At 40.8% G+C, this 21,121-nt stretch overlaps 2 protein-coding genes across 2 annotated transcripts in view; both read left to right on the top strand.

Annotated features, from left to right (window-relative positions):
• The window catches only part of foxk1 (forkhead box K1), a 230,364-nt gene that overhangs the window by 92,153 nt on the left and 117,090 nt on the right, over positions 1-21,121 (top strand). The window lies entirely within an intron of this gene.
• The window catches only part of LOC128377369 (protein sidekick-1-like), a 242,410-nt gene that overhangs the window by 190,908 nt on the left and 30,381 nt on the right, over positions 1-21,121 (top strand). Inside the window, exons 20-29 of the mRNA XM_053337318.1 lie at positions 3,249-3,444; positions 4,727-4,825; positions 6,059-6,250; positions 9,823-9,944; positions 10,049-10,161; positions 11,921-12,071; positions 14,679-14,919; positions 15,297-15,412; positions 18,554-18,740; positions 19,663-19,761. Coding sequence (XP_053193293.1) covers positions 3,249-3,444; positions 4,727-4,825; positions 6,059-6,250; positions 9,823-9,944; positions 10,049-10,161; positions 11,921-12,071; positions 14,679-14,919; positions 15,297-15,412; positions 18,554-18,740; positions 19,663-19,761 — 1,516 coding nt within the window. The remainder of the gene's footprint in view (positions 1-3,248; positions 3,445-4,726; positions 4,826-6,058; positions 6,251-9,822; positions 9,945-10,048; positions 10,162-11,920; positions 12,072-14,678; positions 14,920-15,296; positions 15,413-18,553; positions 18,741-19,662; positions 19,762-21,121) is intronic.

Genomic DNA, 21,121 nt, shown 5'->3' with positions numbered 1-21,121 from the left:
ATAAATGGAACCTCTAAGTGCTGCAACTGTACATGTGCACATGAGGGTGTGCATCTTTGGGTGTGTTGTGCTGGTTAGGGGACAGTAGATAATTATATTAATTAAAAGAGGATATGAAGCAAAGCTTCATCTCATCTCATCCCCCCACAGATCAGTGACTATATACAATACCCTTAATAATATAGCTCAAAAGTGATTGCCAGAGGGAGAACCAGAGAGCCACTTCAGATGAGTTTCTTATCTTCCATTTACATCTATCTATCTATCTATCTATCTATCTATCTATCTATCTATCTATCTATCTATCTATATGATTTTACCTAACGGCTAAATAGCAAAAAAAACAATTTTTATCTGCAGTTCAGACAGCAACACTTACAAAAGCAGACAGAGCATCAGAGTGCATACAGGAGGATACAGTGTAAATTAAATCTGATAAACAACACTGCGTGAGAGTCAGAACTTTACAACAAGCATAACAAAGGGAACAGAATTATAGTCTTATACAAACTGAATAGAGCAGGCATATGCAACCAACATTAGACATCATGTATGGCATACAGATTTCAAATACACTAGAAAGACACTGATGGAAAGAGCAGGATGAAAATATATCAAATACCATGTTGAACCTCTAGCAGAAGTGCCATACTGTGGGATGTTAAGTCTCTCAAATCAGACTAAATGAACAAACTGATGTACAGTAGCAGTCATCTCGATCAGCAGCTCTAGTGTCCCTGCTTGTCATTTTCTTCACAAATTCAATAAAATGAAAGGTTGAAGTTTTCCAGCCAGTGTAAAAAAAAATGACTTATAAAGTATTCAACCCTGGACCTGGACCTGGACCTGGACACATGTGGCAGCAGACAGATCAAACTGGAAACTTTTTCACTGAGTAGTGTTATACAGTACCTGCCCTGGGTACTGTATAACCCAGGGCAGGTCAGTTTGAGAAGAGTACTGTACTGTGTGTTGAGCACACTTTGGGTTTCCATTGCGATCTGGTTCAGGATGCACATGTAACTATAGCAACAGCAGAACCAATCTTCCCGGCACCCTTTAAAACTGCACGAGCATCAGATCCTTGGGGGTGCCAAATCAGCACTCTTTTACTGCACCCAAACTGTACTGTGCTGATAATAAATTACAATAGAAAACCTTATTTTACCATGACAGACTAGCTGCAGTGCAGCACCCGTAGGCAGAGAGCAAAGCAGCCACTCGAATGTCTCAGGGTATCATACGTCCCTACTAGGAGGTCCATGACTTATATGTTTTTGATTGGGTTCCTATTTCAGAATCACAATGTGATGCTCATATTGTAGATGTAAGATGTATATTGTTTGTGAAGATGTATTTTTTTCTTTGCCAACACCCTGCAGTACAACTTTATGTAAGAAACCCAGCATGGATAACTAGCATGAGGCATATTGACCGAATATACAGTGAATCAATATCAGCTACAGCTGCTAAGACTTAGAAATATATACACTATGAAAGGTTTATATGAGTTGAAGTTGTTGAATGCTAATACAATCATCATTATATCATTGGTAAACTGAGGAGGTGCTCAGATCTTACTAGCAAGTCAAGTTGTAGATTCTCTAGCAGTAACATTGAATGTGGACAGGAGTTGTTCAGAATTATATTGTTGCTATCAAAAGAAGCTTCAAACATACAATACAGAAAGCAGCTCTGTGGAGCACAAAGTATCCTGGAGTTAGTTTGGAGCTTCAGCACTTTGTTGAAATGATCATTTTGAAGAAAGTCACAAGCATAGGCAGACTAGCAACAGTAAGCAATGACTAAACCTTTTTGACCTGTGAAGCTCCCTGCAGGCACCAGCACGGCCATCAAGTTTCCAAACAGTTGTCCACACATGTCTGAAAACCACAGACTACATTCAGTGACAACATTCAGTGAATTAAAAACAAATTGTTCCAACATTATCCTCAAGTGGCAATGACAGGATGGTTAAAATGAGGTCCTCTTTAAAAGTTGTAGGCTGTCGCTGATGTTCTAGAGACAGTGTTGCGAAAATTAAACCAATTTAGGCAGCACACTTTATCCCATCAGTGATCATGCTGGCAAAAACAAGTCTTTTGCCTACTCAACAGTGTTGGCTCCTGCAATCATTTACTGAACAGACCTAAACTGGAGGGGGGAAAAAAGATGAAATAACCCAGAATATCTTGAAGCACATGACAGAGTGTGAGCACTCACAATGCACTGAGAGCAGAGTAGTCAGACATTGTGCATACAGGTCAAAATATTTGGAGTTCACACATAGTTGCTTCGCTTTGCTTTCCAACTGGCAATGCAGTGACAGTGGCAATGCAATATATGATGTAGGCTCCCCAACAATATGCCATTGAAGAGACATTTTGAATTCTGTTATCATATGCAGCTGTTCTGTAAACAAACTTAATTGTGCTTTTACACATCACTAACTCACTGCACAGCTTAATTTTGATAAAAACTTGGCTCTGAGTTCACATTTTAGCCAGTTATTCATTATAGGAACTAACAAAATGGGTGCCATATTGCAGTGTTGCCCATGGCTTATCTCCTATTATGAATATGTAAGTGTATGCTTTTCATTGTTTGTTTTCGTGGCTAAAGCAATAATGCAAACCAAACTGCTGTGGTTCTGAATATAAATCAAGTCTAGCCACAATAGAGATAAATTAACCTTCATTAGGAATTAAGTTAGAGTGATAATCAAACTTAGTTTCCGTCCTCTGATGCTGCTATGACTGATAATGGCCTGCTGGCATGAATTTATGTTGAGTGGTACATTCATACGTAAATAAGCGTTTACATTTTAATTTGTTTGGAATGCAGATAAGTTTGCCAGGGAGAATAAAGTGTGAATATTGTTTTTCCATTTTGACACTTTGTAAATAGCATTTGGCAGTTTTAAACTTTAATGACAGAAAACCCTTGGGTATCAGTCTAATTTGAAAAGATTCCCTGTGACCCATACTGTTTTACCGACAAGTTTCCCTCTCATAAATGCAGTCTGAATAATAATATTTGGTTGCCTGAAGCTAACACTGTGGAGACAAAATAATGACTAAACAAAAAAATAATGGAAATAAACAACGAACACGATGAGGTATGGTACAACTGTGAAGGATTTTTTTAAGGTGCTGTTGTGACCTGCTGGATTACAGTTCATATTTAATAGACGTTAATGGGAATCAAGCTGAAATTTCACTATTAACTATCGCTGTCACTTAACGCAGCTGCTGGTCTGGCCAGAGCAGTTTCCAGAGGATGTTACTATAGTAACCATCACTCCGGATTACCCTGGTTCACGCCACACAGGATTGGTCAGTGGACTCAGGAAATTCACCTGGTACTTCGGCTCCACCCTCTGCTTTACAACACCTGGAGACGGCCCCCGCAGCTCACCCACTCTGGTGCAGACACACGAAGACAGTGAGTACACACATATGCACATGCACGCACACACACACTCCCCATCGCACACACATCAGTGTGAATAAAGCCAGAAAAGAGCACAAAGAACACTCTATCAGCCTCTCATGAATAATAATGAAAGTGTATTGACTTGTTCTGTGTTCTGTCCAGCTGTTTCTATCAATGTGATACACAGCTGTGTACACAATATCTAAACACCGGCACCTCCTGTTTTTTCTCTCAGGCTCTTACTTTCTTTTCTTTCCTTTTAACTCTCTTTGTTCTTAGTCTTTCCGCCACCAACCCCCCTTCAGTTTTTGTTCGTTGTGTCTTTTTAAAGGGAATTGATTCATGTTTTCAGGCATACTGGTATTTATAGCCTACTGTTCCATGGATAAACATAATAGCTGCCACTCCCAGTTGCAAGTACACATGCACAGAGTCGCACTATCAAATAAACACAATAGACTCCACGCAGACAGACAAGCAATTATTACCAACCAGCAATTATCGAGTGGGAAAGATATTAGATATTAGAAGCCATATGTACACATCCACCAACACACACGCATGCACGCACAGACAAACACATGCACACACAGCCGTGGACAGGTATTGATTAGATGCTGGGCGTGTTGCAGGGTTAACGGTGGGTGTAATTCTTGCTTGATGATAGCTTTTTGCGTGTGTGTGTGAGTGTTATTGAATGTCTCAGATGAATAGCTTAATCGCTCTGCAGGGAGAGGGGTTAGAGAGCCATGGATGAAATGAGAAACGACAGGCATGCGTGCACCTGAGAGTGTGTGTGTGTGTGTGTGTGTGTGTGTGTGTCTGTGTGTGTGTGTGTGTGTGTCTGTGTGTGTGGTGGTCAATGCAGATATATTAGGTAATGTGTGAAGTAGAAGAGCAGCAGGTAATAGGTTGCTTGCACAGACAAACGATTGTGTGCTCTGTGTGTGTGTGTGTGTGTGTGTGTGTGTGTGTAGGGAAGATTTATCAAATATGAACATTTCTAAAATCAGATTACTGTTAAAAAGTTGATGATATATATGCAGACATTGACACTAGAAGGCTGTTTTCACTATTATCGGCTAAGGTGTGCCTATGAACATGATTTTGACATCACAACTAGTTTGGAGCCAACTGGGGTCCAATATATAACTTACACAAATTTATTCTATAAGAGAGGAGGTGTAATTTTAAGGATTTTAACAAAGGAAATGTAACCTCTAAAAATATTAGACATAAATTATTGTTCAAGGTGTACTAATAATATGTAATAACCGTGTGTTCTTTTCAGCACCTGGACCTGTTCGTCACCTGAGCTTCACTGAAATCTTGGACACATCACTCAGAGTCAGCTGGGCAGAGCCTGAAAACAAGAATGGCATCATCACTGGTTAGTGCATTACAACGTGACTGCAACAAAAGTTTCCCAAAGCTCTAAACACACACTCAGAATTTTCATCTTCCCTCCATATTCAAGATAATTGCATAGCACTGTGTTATTTGCAGCCCCACAACATTTTTGATGAGAAAAACTTTCAGTGAATTCTTTTGACTGTATTCTTATCGGAAAGTAAAATACAATGATTGAGCATAATATGTTCGTCATTGTCAATTAAACTGAATTCTTCTCGGATGGACAAAAACAGCCTGTGGTATGACTAATTTGAGTTTGAAGGGTTAGGTCAAGATCCTCTCGATACAAGCAGCAGTGATGGAGGAACCCTGAAACTTCATTTCGTTGGTGTTCCTCAACTTAATCTCCTATTTTCTGTCTGGCTTCCATTCGCTTGTTTCTGACACTGTGTTTGTGTACAACTGATTCGTCATCAGCTAATCCCTACTCTCTGCAGCTTGTCTTCTCACATTATCTCCAACATGCCCTCATCCCACGCCTCCCAACACCCAGGGTGTTGTTTGTGTGGCACATCATAAAGCTCAAGGCCAGCCCCCCACGCCAACTCCCCAATTCATTTTTGCCTTAGCTCCTCTATGGCTCTGTTAGACAATGGGGCTGGTGAACACAACAAGCTGCTGTGAATTAAGCGATTACACTGCATTGTGTGTGTGTATGTGTGTGTGTGTGTGTGTGTGTGTGTGTGTGTGTGTGTGTGTGTGTGAGTGTGTGTCTCTGTGGTGACATGGCTGCACCATGTCCACCATTCATCAGGCACCTACATAACAAGACCACAGTCTAACAGCACAAGGCTGCAGTGGCTTTACAATCGGCTTACAGACAGAGGAGTGGGAAAATGGTTATTCAATCAAGGTCACCTTGCACATTTATTCTTTTCTCCTCAACCTGCTTTTCATCCAGCACCTCATGAGCTGGGAGACAGATGAGGGACCATTCACTCTCTCCAGGGCTTTACACACACGTGGCCTCACACACACACACACACGTTTGAAGGTGGTGGAGTGTGATGCATGACTGTGAAGATGCGAACGGACAGACAGGGATTTTGACTGTAGTTACCCCTCCCGCACTCTATCCCTCCTTTTTGGCTCTATACCCCTCATTATGTGGAAGTGTGTGTGCTTGTGCATGTGTGCGACTGTGTGTGTACATGTCTGCTCATGTCTATGTGCACCTTTATTAATCCAGCTTGTGGTCTACATCCTGCAGGCTATGTGTTGTGGTGGGAAGTGTCTGGCGTACAGTCAAGTCGTGAGGAACGTTCTCTGTCCAACTCCACCCTGCAGTACCAGCTGACCGGCCTCACCTCCACCACTGTGTATAACCTACAGGTGGCAGCGCTCACTGCTGCAGGACGGGGCGTGGTCATATCATCCACCATCTCCACTGGAGTCCCACCAGGTACAATAAATACATATATACACACTGTAGCTGGTGACAGAGGATGTAAAGAACATTTTTGTTGTTGTGTATTCGTGTGTGTGTAGCAGAGTACATATGAGTGATGAGCTCTTACAATGCCATTGTCTTTCCCCAGGCTGATAAGTGGCTGCTACTGTGCATCCATGAATCACTACCCACACAAGCAACACACACACACGCATTCACTTGCACAGTCACACACAAAAGTTAGTCGTTCACAGCATCTTACAGAACACTTTAGTGTGTGGTTTATTTATGTGTGTGTGTATGTGTGTGGTGTGTGTGTGTGTACCATGTGCACACCAAGCTTTTTGTGTGCATGATGAGTTTGTATGATTGGAGTAAGTCCAAGTTGCAATCATTATTAATGCTGATTAACTGCAAATGGCAAAGTGGAGGGAATGCAGCAACGTGGAAAGAGAGGGCAAGAGACAATCAAAGAACAGAGCTGAAGAAGAGAGAGCAGATAGAGAAGCATAATGAGGGAAGAACAGAGAACACAAGCAAATGCAATCTCCAAAGAACAGAGGACCAAAGTCTCTGAGAAATGGACTGGGAGTCAGATAGGAAGAGAAGAATGGAAGTAAAACCAGGCTCATACAGCAGGATTTTTGTCCTAACATTTTCTGATTACTAATTTATGAATAAAAGCAGAAAAAGTGAAAGCAAGATGGATACAGACAGTTCTTAGATTCAGAGGTTGTTCATTAATTCATGAAAGCAAAAGACTGAAGGAAAGATGGAGGACAGAGGATTGAAGATTAGGAAAAAGAACTAAAAAAAATGAGCAGAAAGAGTGGGAGAGAAAGAAAGAGGGAGATCCACCGAGCATACATTCTTGTCTTTTTTATTTATTCATGTATTCATGGAGTTGAGAGAATTTTGTCATTCATCTGAGCAAGCCGGTTGACATCAACAATTCCACATTATAACCCTTACAAGTTTACTGCATGCACTTACAGAGCAATAGTAGTTGATAGCTATAATTTGCCTTTTGTTGCACGCATGTACGTCATATCCAGAATACATATTGCCTTGTTGTCATAATAACTGCACGCTGTCGTGTTATAGTCCCGTTACAATAAAAATCCCCTCAGATATTCAACTAAATCTGTTAGATGTCTCCTGGTGTACTGGTGTGTTACAGCACATGTCGTTTTATTTAACACATTGGCTTTATAGATCTGTATTCTGCCATGTTCAGCAAATATAATGCTTGCAATGCTGCAGCAGAATTGGATGGATTACAGCAGATCACAGTAGAGCACTTACACCATCCAGAGGTACTAAGTATTAACCAAACACTATGGAGAGAAGTGGGTGAAAAGTGGGTCTGAAGTGCTCCGTCCTGTTGTGATTGAGTGTGACAATTTAGCGCAAAGTGGATTGTGATGATTTTTGATTATGTAAATTTCATTAACAGAAACAAGCTGTCACATATTTCATTTGTAAGGACGCAATTTAAAAAAAAAAAAAAAAAAAAAAAAGGATTTCAGCCTTCAGCCTGCATCTCCAGCCAGTTGTCAAATGTGCCTCCTGCCAGACCAATGCCAATTCAATTCAACAGCTGTCATTGAAGAAGTCTGTTCAGAGCCAGCTATGAATTGTGTGTGGCATTCAAAAGGTGGAGTTGTAAAGCTTTCATTGGAATATTTAGTTATGGTTGAAGTGCGCATACAAAACATATTATTATTCCTCTGTGATTTATTCCAGGTTAACAACCAAGAGAAAATAATAGTTGTGCTGTAGCTGCTGACTGTTGGCCAAATTCACTGCAGCTCTCAGTTTCAGTGTGTGACTGAAGAGACTACTAAAACCTTTAGTCAATCATGTTTAGAAGCAAATGCCAACCTACGAGCTCTGTCAGTAATGCTACTGTCAGATTCATGTTAGCAAAGAATAGGTAGAGTTGAACTTTCTTTCAAAGTTAAGCTCACGAAAATGGGGTTTAAATTGACTATTCTGTTTTAGTCGTAGATACTTTGTGTTAGGAAAAAACTGCAAAATACATTAATATATTAGACTGAATTTATGACAATATGTGTGAGCTAGGTCTTTTTGGCTCAGCCCGGATCTGTTCATACTTTAGGGGTTGTAAATGTAACGTGGGACGGAGATTTGTTGTGAGCGATCAGGTGTTTTCAGCTTCTCTCTCCCCTCCTGAGTGGTTGCGTGCCATTTCGGTTGCCACGAATGGTCAGCCACGTTGCCTGTTTCCTGTCACTCATTATTACCATGGAGATTGAACAATGTAAGAATAAGAACGGGTCAAACATAATTTATGAGGCTTGCAGCCCACAAAGACAGTTATGGGGCTTAAATGGACTTTAGTGAACTGTGCATTTAATTCACCTCTCGCCTCCACTGGTGTACAGATTTATCTCTCTCCATTGTATTGTCGACCTGGAAATATGAAATAAATTGCTCTGTCAGAGAGAGATATACAGCTGTTGCATAAGTGCCTGTGCTTTAGTAAAATTAACATTTTTTTTTTGCTGTGGACAATCTTTCATTTTCCTTTTTTTATGACAAAGCATGGACATATGGTCATATTAGGAAAAAGTACTGGAGGCAATTTTTGGCTCCTTAAAGCCTTTTTTGTACTTAAGTCATGATTTTGTTCTTTTTCTTTCTTTTTCAGTTTATATTACCAATGTTATTGCAACTGTAATTGAGATAAGCCATGTTACAGGCCTGACACTTTTTTCAGTTCTGGCATTTTTCATATTTTTATCCTTTAATGGAGAAGTCTTTGTATAATTGTTATGTGTTGTTTATTTCCTTTGATCCATCCTTTTGAAAGTTTTTTTGTGCAATATTGTGATGCTATGATGTTTTCTTAGAGAAAAAACAACATTAGCCTTTGCAAAATAAATGCCTGTTATACCTGATGCTGCAGCACCAGCAAGTAGAGGTGATTTTATTTCAAAAGCTTTGTAATAGCTAAATTGAAATGTCATAAACACAGTACACAGACTGCTTTTGTTTTCATAAATGACATTATTATAAGAGAAACAATCCCACAGGTTTTGCTCAATACATATTCTTTATACCTGTAAGAAGAATACATCAAATGCAATGGTGTAGAAAGGGACCTGCTGGTAATAGCTGCATGATGTAGAGGTAAAAAATGACCAACAGGCATGGTGGAGATGGGGTCCAGAGCACAAAAAGTGGTTCACACACCCAAATCAGTTAGGGCGCACTCACACTAGGCAATCATACTGCGCCCGAGCATGTTTGCCCCCTAAAGTCCGGATTATTTGGCTAGTGTAAGTGCAAGTGTACCGTGCTTGAGTACGATGATTCGATGATTTTTAAAAGGCAACACTGGCTGAGCCCTGGTCATTTCAAGCAACACTAAATGCAACGCGGAGACATTATGCATATATGGGTTCCCAATTAGGTATTTTCTTTTTATTTCATTTAACTTGTAAACAAGCACAGGTGTTTCAGCTTAGTCATCTTTAGTGTGAAATAGCTGCATGATGGCAAAAGTGTTTCTTTGTATTTTTAAGTAAAGTCATATTCTTCATGTTTTCTATTCATAGAACTTCCTGGTGCACCATCCAACTTAGTCATCTCCAACATCAGCCCTCGGTCTGCGACACTTATGTTCCGCCCTGGTCCTGATGGAAAGACAGCCATATCACGATGGATTGTGGAAGGACAGGTGCGTGTGCTTGTGTTTGTGTGCTTTTCTTTTTCATGCCTGATAATCCTGAAACACAGCAGGAGGAAAACAATTTTCTATCACAAAATATTGTACTTTAACAGGTAGTAAAGGAGGACAGGAAGGAGGAGGCGTGGAGAGTTGTCTACCAAAAAGACAACCAGCCAGATGCAGATACATTAGAGATCCCTGACCTCAGCCCATTCACTCAGTACAGGTGAGCAGCAATCACACACAGCCCACACAAGAATATATACTGTATACCAGCCCTGCCATACACACACACAAACTCAGTCACACACATCTCACTCTTCGCCAGTTTCTGCAGTATTGCAAGACTCAGGTGAAGTTAGATAAATCACACAGACACACAGAGAGACACTTCCATCTGAGACTTTTCTGTTTGTCAGCACCTTCACAGCTGCTGCATGCAGATCCTTATTACCCTCCTGCAACCAGCTGGAGGGAAGAAGAGGGGAGAGGGGAGGAGAGAGATGAGGAAAGAGGAGAAGAAAGGTGATGAGAAAGCGGGAAGGGCAGCAGAGAGAATTAAAGTGAAGACAAAGGGATAAGAGACAAGGAGAAAGGGAAATAGAGGGGGGAGAGAGGGGTGTCAGTAATCCCTGCTCAAGGGCCGTGGGGAGCCCACAGTTTGTAAACGTGATCTATCGCCACTCTGAACAACAGCAAGCCTTCCTCCTCTCTCTTTCCCTCTCCTCTTCTGTCTCTGTAGTACGTGCTGTATTTATCTGTCTATCTGTCTATCTCTGCCTCTTGCTCTTTTTATCTCTCCCTTCATCTGTAAAGTGATTGTGGTGTGTATGTGCACACGTTGTACACTCACAGGGATTATGTTGTCACAGGCGACACCATTGGGACATTAGATGAAGTGATGCACTTGTCTGTGTTTCTTATCCCCCGTTTAAAGTCCCTCTTTACACCCTGCTCTCTATCTCCCAATACAAGGTAGAGAACTCATAGATGTAGTCTCTCGCACATTCTACACGATCACACTTTTTTTTTTCACTCACACCCGCATGGTTACATTTAGAAGTAACAAAAAGTAGTGAATTCTCCCTCATGGCTGCGTGTATGTCAACAGGTTTCCATAGGTATATTTCTTTTTGTGACTGTGTAGCATCCTCAGACAGCCTAACAGTATGTCAGCAGCCTTTTGGGAGATCCTCCAGTAGAGCGCATCAGTAGAAGGATGCTATTGAGTTGAATTATTAAATGTTTTAGTTGGGAAGCAAATAACACAAATATTACAAATTCCCTAATTAGATGTGAGCACAAATAATCCAGAATTGTTTTAATGTGAAGTCTTGTTGTCTTTTTAAGATTGCACCGTGATGTTTTGAATGCAGTTGGACCCATTTTGTGTGCTAGGTGACTTTGACAGCATTACAGTCCAACTAGTAAATCAAAAAAGTTAAAAATGTCATATCTATAGAAACACAGTGAAACCAGGCATAAATATGAGGTACTGGTACACAAATGATGAACAAACACCACTCAGCTGACCAGGGTTAGTCTCATTTGATATGAACTGGCTTTTTCGTTTTTTTTATTGGTGTATTTAAAGGGGTCCTCGAGTATTTTAGTTTTGTATTTCACTTTAATAATTTTGGGGGACTCCAGAAAGATGGAAGAAAAAAAAAGGAAAACCAAGACCAAAATATCCTGACTTTTTGTAGGAGTCAACACTGGATCCTACATTCCCCATAATGCAACTGGATAGTGTTTTTCATTAGCCCCTCCTGCCTGGTAAACACTACACCTCCAGTTTGTAACACAGGCTGTTAGTTATTAATTGCAGTCTCCATATCAAGCTGATTTATTATTTCAGACTCAGGTTTTATACGATACCATCCATCTTCTCGCTGGCTGACTAGTACTGCTCATAACGAGTAACCTGATCTTGATGAGTGAAATTAGTGGAACTCCTTTTTTACTTTACTTTCTTTTCTCAACAGGTTCAGGATGCAGCAGGTGAACATTGTTGGCTCCAGTCCCATGAGCGCCCCCACCAGGCTGATTCAAACCCTACAGGCTGCCCCTGACACGCACCCCACCAACCTCACCCTGCTGTCTGCTACACAGACGAACCTTTGCCTGAACTGGAAGGTACAGGAACACAAACACACCTGGTACACACTTAACTCTGCAAAACCTTAAAACCTCACTCAGCCCCTTTACACTCATTAAACACCACTAATTTGATGGATGGGGATTTTCTATGCCCTGCTCTTATTTTCATATCTATGTGTGTGTGTGTGTGTGTGTGTATGTGTGTGTGTATGTGCATATGTGTGTGCCTGTGTGCTCACCAGCAGCGGCACTGAGCAGGTTGAGTGGCTGACAGCCTGTAATCAGTGTCTCTCCTGGTTATCAGTGCTAACACTAATCTGTCACATTTCCCATTCACTGCGTGGACCGCTAGCAGCGCAAACTGCAATGTAATTTTCTCCTTACTGTCTTTTCTTTTGCTCTCGTTCCCTGTTCTTCGTCCTTCTCTCTCTTTCCCTCCCTCTCTCTTTTACTCCCCCTTCCCCTCTTCTATTATAACATAAATGGATAGCAGAGTATTTTCCATTTAAGAGTTGGAATGAGAAAAAGAGCCTGTCAAATCAGACACAGACACTGAGGCGCTACAGGCTACCTGTGCAGCATGCTAATGGGATTTTACCTGCATGTTAGCGCCCAGCCTGAGCTATGCTAGGTTTTCTGCTGTAATGGAACCATCACAATGGTTTTAGCGAAGGCTATTATTCTAAGCTGCATATTAAGGGTAATAAAGCTAATGTGACATTCTGTATTATGGCTCCTAAATGCTAAGCTGGGCTAAATCACTGGGGTATTTAAAATGGCTGGGTGTCTCACTTCCTTATCTGTTACGCAGTACAGAGCCACTGTGCAATGTTAGTCAAAATCGCCTGTGAAAATACATACTGTAAGCAAACGGAACTTCCTGCTAACGTGATTTCAGGGCACTGAATAATAGGTGGATGTGTCAGTAATGTATAATGACATGGGTGGTCACGGGGCAGAGTAAAGAGAAGGAGGTGACAAAGGAAAAAGTATAGACAAGAGAAGCAGGAGGGGTGACAGGAAATGAGAGTGGCAGCGAGTGAAAGAGGATAACAGAGGGTGAAAAAGACTGGGAATGGAGGGTTATAGAGAGAGAAGGATCAGGAGATGGGATGTCAAAGGGGAGAAAAATGTAAAAGGTTTTTAAGAAATAGTTTAAAACCATGACATAAATAACCATATTCATGAGCTGCAAAAAAATGCTTTTCTTACTTGTGTGGTGTCTTTGTTTATATCACACTGTGGGTCTTAAGCTTGAAATCCAGCTCATGTATGGTCGATTCAGTTCAACGTTTATCCCACAATTTTCTGCCAAAGTTCAAAAAGTTTGGTTGTTTCACATGAAATATTTCTGCTTTAGAGTTGTGGTTCTGGCATTTCTCACTAGTTTGAAGTGGGTGAGGCTCAAAGGTGATATCACATATTTTCCAGAAACCAATCAAAGTTTAGAAACTTGAATAAAAAAAGTCTTTGCTTATGTTTCCAGAGCTGTCAATTAAATCTGATCAAACTACATCCACACATTCCTAATGAAGCCGATCGGTTGAGTTTTTGACAGTTTAGTTTTTAACAGTCAAAAACTTTATATAAATGATAACCAAGGATGCTTCTTCTTTAACATAAGCTTTGGTTGTTGCCTATTTAGTCATCAAAATGTAATGAAATAGATAAATATTTAAGTTTGCAGAGGTTCTTAACTTGCCTTGTCGGTATATTTGGCTACACTGGCCTTTGTTTGTGTCATGATAGAAATGTGATGTGTTTATGCCTAGTCTAGGAGGGACTGTGTCTTATCGTTTCACAAAACAAACACGTTTCTATGTGTTTTATCCAAATTATCTTTTTATTACCCACAATTATACCTAAATTTGGGTTTTCACTCAATCATCCTCTCAACTCTATCTCCCCATCGATACCTCATCCATTAATCAGAGTCAAAATTAATTAATTTCTCCGAGTGCAGTTGCGGTACAAGTTGGCCAAGTGCTGACACATTATAAGATATTTGCAGAGTTCAGGACTGTCACACTGGCCCTCATTTATTAAGCTATTGTGGAACAGACTGCATAATCTAAAAAAAATCTGCCATGGAAATGAACCTTAAAATAACAAAGACATTTTATAAGCAGACATGAGTTCAGATTTTGGTGCTATGCAGAGCAAGGTTATATTTTCAGGGTTTTGTAACATTGAATGACTTAAAAGTTCTCTATTCAAAGAGTGAATGGGTTGTAATAAAACTAAAATAAAAAAATAACACTTTCTTGGTTATCTGTAACCAAAAAAACACCCTTTAGAGATATTTTAAGTTATTATGAGTGTGAGCGAGGAAGACCTCACCTGCAATAAGTTCACACTGCCAACAAAAACAAGCACGCACATGACATAACAGGATATTGACTGCAGCTCAGTGTCACTGTTGAGAAAGAATTTCTGATTCTCACAAAACCAGAATCTTTTGGTGAGTAGCACATGACCTGGAGTAAACATACAGCATATAGACAATGTCAACAAACTCACAAAAAAAACATTAGAATTATTTTCACCACGTGTGCTCATGTAGAACAAGAATTATATTTTGGATTAAAACGTCCATATAAACTCCTTTCTTTCTCCCTCCTCTCACTTTTCATTTTCTTCCAGCCTCTTCCAGAGTCAGAGTACAACAGCAGCCCAGAGACTGTCGGCTACCGGCTTCGAGTGTCAAGGACAGACGGCCAGGGGGAAGACAGGATCGATGATGTGAAGGGTGAAGGTAGAGCCAGTGAAGCCACAGTAGAAGGTCTGAATCCCTGGACCCAGTATAAGGTCCATATACAGGCCTACAACTCCATAGGACCAGGACCGTGGAGCAACACTGTTGGTGCACGCACAGCAGAATCTGGTATGAACATAGACCTTGTAATCTCCTGTACATTATTTGCAAATCCAACAGAGCTGTCTGGCCAATACTGTATTAGCAGGGCGTTAGAAGACAGATGGATGAGCATCAAAGTGCTCAGATTACCTCCCTGAGCCTGTTCTCATCCTGCCCTCTCTCTCTGCCCTCCACACTCTCCCTCTATTTCAGTGAGGGGAAGATTGATGGAGAAAGGGAGGGAAAGAGGGAGATGATTGAGATAAAATCGAAGATTGGTCCAGAGAGTGAAGTAGCACTGAGCTCTGTGTGTGTGTGTGTGTGTGTGTGTGTGTGTGTGTGTGTGTGTGTGTGTGTGTGTGTGTGTGTGTGTGTGTGTGTGTGTGTGTGTGTGTGTTCTTTAGTTCCATCTGGATCTCCGGTGAATGTGACTGCTGAGGCAGTGAGTTCCTCCAAGATCCTGCTCACATGGTCTGCTCTCCCTCAGGCACAGAAGAACGGAGTCATACTTGGATATAAGGTGTATAAAACATTCAAACACACACACACACACACACACACACACACACACACACACACAATCCTACCCTGGCATTCTCACTTGACCCCTTCAGCCCATTATCACTTCCTCCAACACTTTAACACTCGCGCTCACACACACACACACACACACACACACACACACACACACACACACACGCACACGCATACACAGGCACAGGCATCCACACAAAAATCTGATATGAGATGAATATGATGTAATTTCCTGTAACTGCCCTAGTTTGTTCTTTCAACATTGCTGCTTTTAAAAGCTACCCAGCTACAATAAGTACATTTGGGCGTGACTTTGTAATTCTGTGCAAGTTAATGAGTGTTTCATGTTTATTACCCTTTCTCAAACTGTAGTTTTCAGCTCGGTGTAGTAGAAACAATGAATTATTCCTTATGTGAAAAACGGACCGTAATCTATAAAGCCTCTTGGTATTGGAAGATCCTTTATTTATTTTAAATTTAAAACATAAATGGTCACATACTGTAAGGAAAAGGAAGTTATGCATGCTCTGAATATGTTTACAATTTAGCATTTAGCACCAGACTTGCAACATAACCTTCAATCTATCCACATCTGTCTAATTTGATCTCGTCCTTTTCTTGTATTTCCTAAGCTAAGTTGGATAATTCTACCTTCACTGCAACATACTGATGGTGACGTAGTTGATATATCCTGTTGTGCAGAGTTTTAAGAAAGAGCTGGATAAATACTGCTGATGGTTAGGTACAAGGTGCACTCACTTGCTTGAGTGCACCACTTACTGGCAGTCACAGCTCTTCTTTTACACTCAACATGGTGCCACCTGCTTTTTGTGGACTATCACACACATGTACACACACACACACACATACACACACCTCAGGGGATTTATTATAATGTACTCCACTTCCTCGTTTGATTTGGGAATAAAGTGGAGACGTGCACCAGTTTGCCTGTATTTTTTCAACAATACTTTACTTGCTCAAAAGAAAATTTAACAAAACTAAAGCCCTTGCAAAATATTTTTGCTAATGTGGAAGTGAAACTAAGTATCCCTTTTAATCTTTACCCAAACACAAAACAGCAGAGCAAAAACTATAAAGCGAGGGGATTTATCCTCAGTTGTGTGACATCATTGTTTTATAAATACACAGATGTACTAGAAAAAATGGACTGTGACTCTGTAATATGAAGCAGCACCGATTATTATTGTGAAAATGTGTAAAATTCAGGTCATATAATCCACTGTGCTCAAAGCACATCACACTCCCTATCTGTGTTTTCTTGTGCCCTCCTGAGGATCAGACTGAGCAGCATGTCTACAATGTTAATAGAGGGGACATGGCTGCCAGCAGCAGCTCTTCAACACTTTCAGTACTTTAGTAGACGCTGAATGGTTCTCCTGCCTACTGTCATGCATTCATCCTATCCATTCCTGTTTTTAGACACCTAGGGCCTGATTTACTAAGATCCCAAATAGCGGGTACTGAATTGCGTGCACAGTGCAATAGATTGCGCATTTCGTTTGTGTGCGTTTTGCGGGTGATCTACTAAGAATATCTGCATAAATGAAAACAGGTGCAACAGGGTGGAGACAGCAGTATGTAAATGAGGGTTTTGCGTGTCTGAATGGAGAGTCTGGACGAGCAGAAAGCTGCAAGCGCAAAATGAAATGTGATCAGGTTCTAATGGAAGAAGTTAACAAATATATTGAGTTATAACAAAAACAGATATTACCAGAAAAACCGACATATAGGAGATTATTTGTGACAAAGTCAATGCTGTTAGTAAAACCAAAAATATTCCACTTCAAAATTATAACACAGGTGGAAAAACTCCGTCCTGTGCGTATTCTATCATTGTGCCTCCGTCTCCTCCTCTCTACAGTAACGGTTAATACCTGCCCTTCAAAAGGTATTATTTATAGACGCAGCTTCCATCAGTAAAATTACCTTCAGGTTTGGTAAATCACAATGTGCGTGCTAAATAACATATTTGCATTTTCTCCTTGTATTTTGTACACTGGGGTTAAAACGCCCCATATTACATATTCATTACGGCAAACGTGCTAAATGGACAGCGCGTATTATCTTACACAGTTGAAACGCGTAAACCTCAGTGTGCTGCGTTAGTAGATCAGCTTGCGCCTTTTTTGCAGGTGATGTCAAGTTTGCACACGTTTTTACACACACAAACCTTTAGTACATCAGGCCCTTAGAGTAAGAACTGACTGATTTTCCTTTAAAATAGTTTCAAGTGTGGCGGGGAGCTCACGAACACTGAGAGAGAAAGAAGGAGAAAGGGCAGATCTTGACACATATTTAAATTGGGTACTATTACCAGTGAAAGTACAGTGTGTGCTGAGTTGTTTTGTTTGGGGTTTTTTTCTTTTAGATGTGAGCGCTGGTTTATTGTTAATTTTCATATGCAGAATAAATTTTAGTAGGTGTTACAGTAAACTTTGGTGATCTTCTGTGTTTTTCATTATTCACAAATGCATTCATTTTATTATTAACAAATCCCACAAAAAGAATAACACCACCAGCAATTAATGTTTTCTACTACCAAGTATTGCCTCTGCAGCCAAAGTCTGATAAATCTTTTAAAAATCTCATTCATCTGTGCCACAGGCCTCCATTGTTGCAAGTCAAGCCCTTCTCTCACCCTTTGTTTCCTATCTGCTTCTGCACTCAGCTGTCCAATAAATGCAAATATGTCCAAAAACATCCCAGATAAATCCATGATTTACACCTGTTGGAGTAAAAGTTTCCCAGAGGTTTAGGGAATTATTTAGATTTTTAGACTTTTAATGAAGCTGCATATTTGTGACCCATTTTTCAAGATTTACCTATTTGGTAGGAGTAAACAAGCTTGAGGCTGAGTACTATAAACATGTTTGGAGTCTGAAAGTATTGAGAGAGCGATAACTCATTGTTGGTTTCGGTCTTTTCAGGGGATATGTTGACAATAATAAAAGTATAAAATATAGCCTGCATAATTCTTCAAAGCTAGCAAAAATGAAGGAAGAAGAGACAAAACTCAGAGAGCTGACAAAGTCCACTTTCTATCCTTATTTTTGATTGTGTATGTGAATCCATGTGTGACATATTTGTGTGTGTCTATGTTCAGGTGTTGTACAAAGAGAAGGATTCAGAAGGTCCTCCCAGTGTTCAGGTGGCAGAAGGAGAGGGGAGTGTGTCGCTGCTCCTTGGGGTCCTCCAAAAATACACCATGTATGTGCTGCAGGTGCAGGCATATACACGGTTGGGTGACGGTCCTCCCAGCAACCCCATACTCCTCAGAACCAAAGAAGATGGTAAAATCTCTTTTTTTTCTCGGTCTGATCACTGACCACTGACCTTTCTGTTCAGCACTTTGATCAACACTTTTGCTCCGTTCTCGCCTCTGTAGCTTTTTTTCACCTCTTTACACCTCTGCTGTCAGCACAGCTATCACCCTGTCTTTTTCCCCACTTGACTGACCATCCACAGGGATCAGCTCACCCCTCAGACCCCCTCCACACATTGTGTTTGAGAACCATGTGTGCAGATCTCTTCAGATGTAGAGATCTGGTAACCATGGCGGATATCTCACGATTCCAACAACCTGGTCTGGTCTTTTTGAATAATAAAACACACAGGAACACACAGAGATACAAACACACACATTTGCTAACAAACACACATACAGAAAGGTTCACACACACACACGCACACACACATACACACTCATCCTCCATCAAACAGTGTCACGTTTGAAAAGTTTTTCTCATTTCAGGATGAAACAAGAACAGGGAAGTCAATTCCCGGCAATGTATAATGAACTTCTATCCTGTCTGTCACTCACACACATACACATACTGTACACACACACTCACGTTGACGTGAATTTGGTGGTGTGGAACATGTACTTTTATCAGGAACAAAGACAGAGAAAGTGTGAGGGTTAGAGAAAATTACATTTTCTATTTTATGACTTATAGAAGTGCCTCTTAAAAATGTATAAGACGCTAACTCTATATGTGTGTGTGTGTGTGTGTGTGCTGAATGCATATGCTCATACATCTATGAATCCTGGTGCTGTTATACTTGCATATTAGAAAGTAAGTGCCTGATGTTGAGATACTCTCTTTCTTATTACAGTATTGAAGGAGTCCTTTTGTGCCTCTTTCTGCTATTCTGTGCGTATTATTATGATTTTATTCTGCTGCCAACTCCCTTCTCTATTTTTCTCTCCAGTCCCAGGCCCCCCTGTCAGGATGGTGTTTCCAGACGTTCGATTGTCATCAGTTAGGGTGGTCTGGCAGCCACCCTCAAAGCCCAATGGCATCATATTAGGTACAAAAAACCAAACACACATACAAGCATGTGAGAAAGCAAAGCTTTGAGAACAATGTTTAAATCATAATCTGATATTTTCCTCTTGTAGTGACAATAGATTTATTTTCAATTGCTGAAGGACACAGCTCGGCTTATAGAGGGAATGAGTTAGCAGTTTTTAACACGCGCACACACAAAAAAGCACACAGAAACTCACACGCACACGTACCGCTGTGATCTTTCAAGGGAAGGAAAGAAGTAAAAGCCGTGAATGGAAAAGAGCTGATTCTGTTCTAAGCTTTCAAACAAGGGTCAGCTCTCTCTACTCTACACTTCACTGCTGAGGTTTGTTGGTGTTTATATGCGTGTGTGTGTGTGTGTGTGTATGAGTGTCAGTCATCAAGTTTGTACTTAAGAATAAGGGCTATTATAGCTGCTGAAGCAAGACTCCCTTCCTAATGCATACGTAGCCTCATACACAGGCTAAGATTTGCACATATCACTTGTTTCTGAAACTGCAAATCACAGCGTGCAGAATGAATCAGAGAGAACAGATTAATGAAGAGGAAGAGAAGCGAGGTACAGGGGGAGAAGAATGTGAGAGCTGCTGAGGTGGAAACGGATAGAACAGAAGGGGAGAGACTGCAGAGAGGAGATGTATGGAGGTGAGAAGAGGGACAGGTGTGTGTGTGTGTGTATGTGTGCGTGTGCGTGTGTGCCTATGTTGCACAAGGGGAGAGAGAGGAGTAGTATTTGTCCTCTCAGTGGGGGATGGAGTGGAGCAGGACAGTGTGAGTGATGTGTGACTGTATTGTAAGAGGGAGGACATTTAGTGCGACACCACTCTGTGACAGAAGGATGAGTGGGAGGGCAAATCTCTCTCTCTCGATCACACAGACACACACAAATGCACAGTCCTGCTGTGCCCTTGCTGAGTGTGTGGAGACTGTGTATGAGTGTGAGTGTGAGTGTGTGCGTGTGTTTATGAAGATACAAATAACTTTAGTGTGCCGGTTTCTTTAATACTCATGACTGCCTCATTTCTCCTTGGGTTCTCAACCCATGGGGCACTGACGCAGAAGGTGGACAAAGGAGAAATAAGTCCACAGAAGGTGCACAATCTAATTTGGCACAAGGCAGTAAGGCATTTGTATTTTTATGCAACGTCTCTATGAATATAAAACGGCATGCCCATTAACATCCCAGCGGCAAATACACACCTCCCTGTGCCATACTACAGACTAATTATAAGCAGGTTTTTGAATATATAGTTTGTGCACGAAGTAAGAGTCACAAAATTGAATATGCTCCAAAAAAGTCATTATAAAACAGTTGTATTTTAAGTGAGTTTTTAAATGTACATTACTGTCCCTCAATG

Source organism: Scomber japonicus, chromosome 2 (genome assembly GCF_027409825.1).
Source record: "Scomber japonicus isolate fScoJap1 chromosome 2, fScoJap1.pri, whole genome shotgun sequence".
In the NCBI taxonomy this organism is placed as follows: domain Eukaryota; kingdom Metazoa; phylum Chordata; class Actinopteri; order Scombriformes; family Scombridae; genus Scomber; species Scomber japonicus.
Note: the sequence above shows the minus strand (reverse complement) of the source record. Positions and strands in the feature narration are given on the sequence as shown.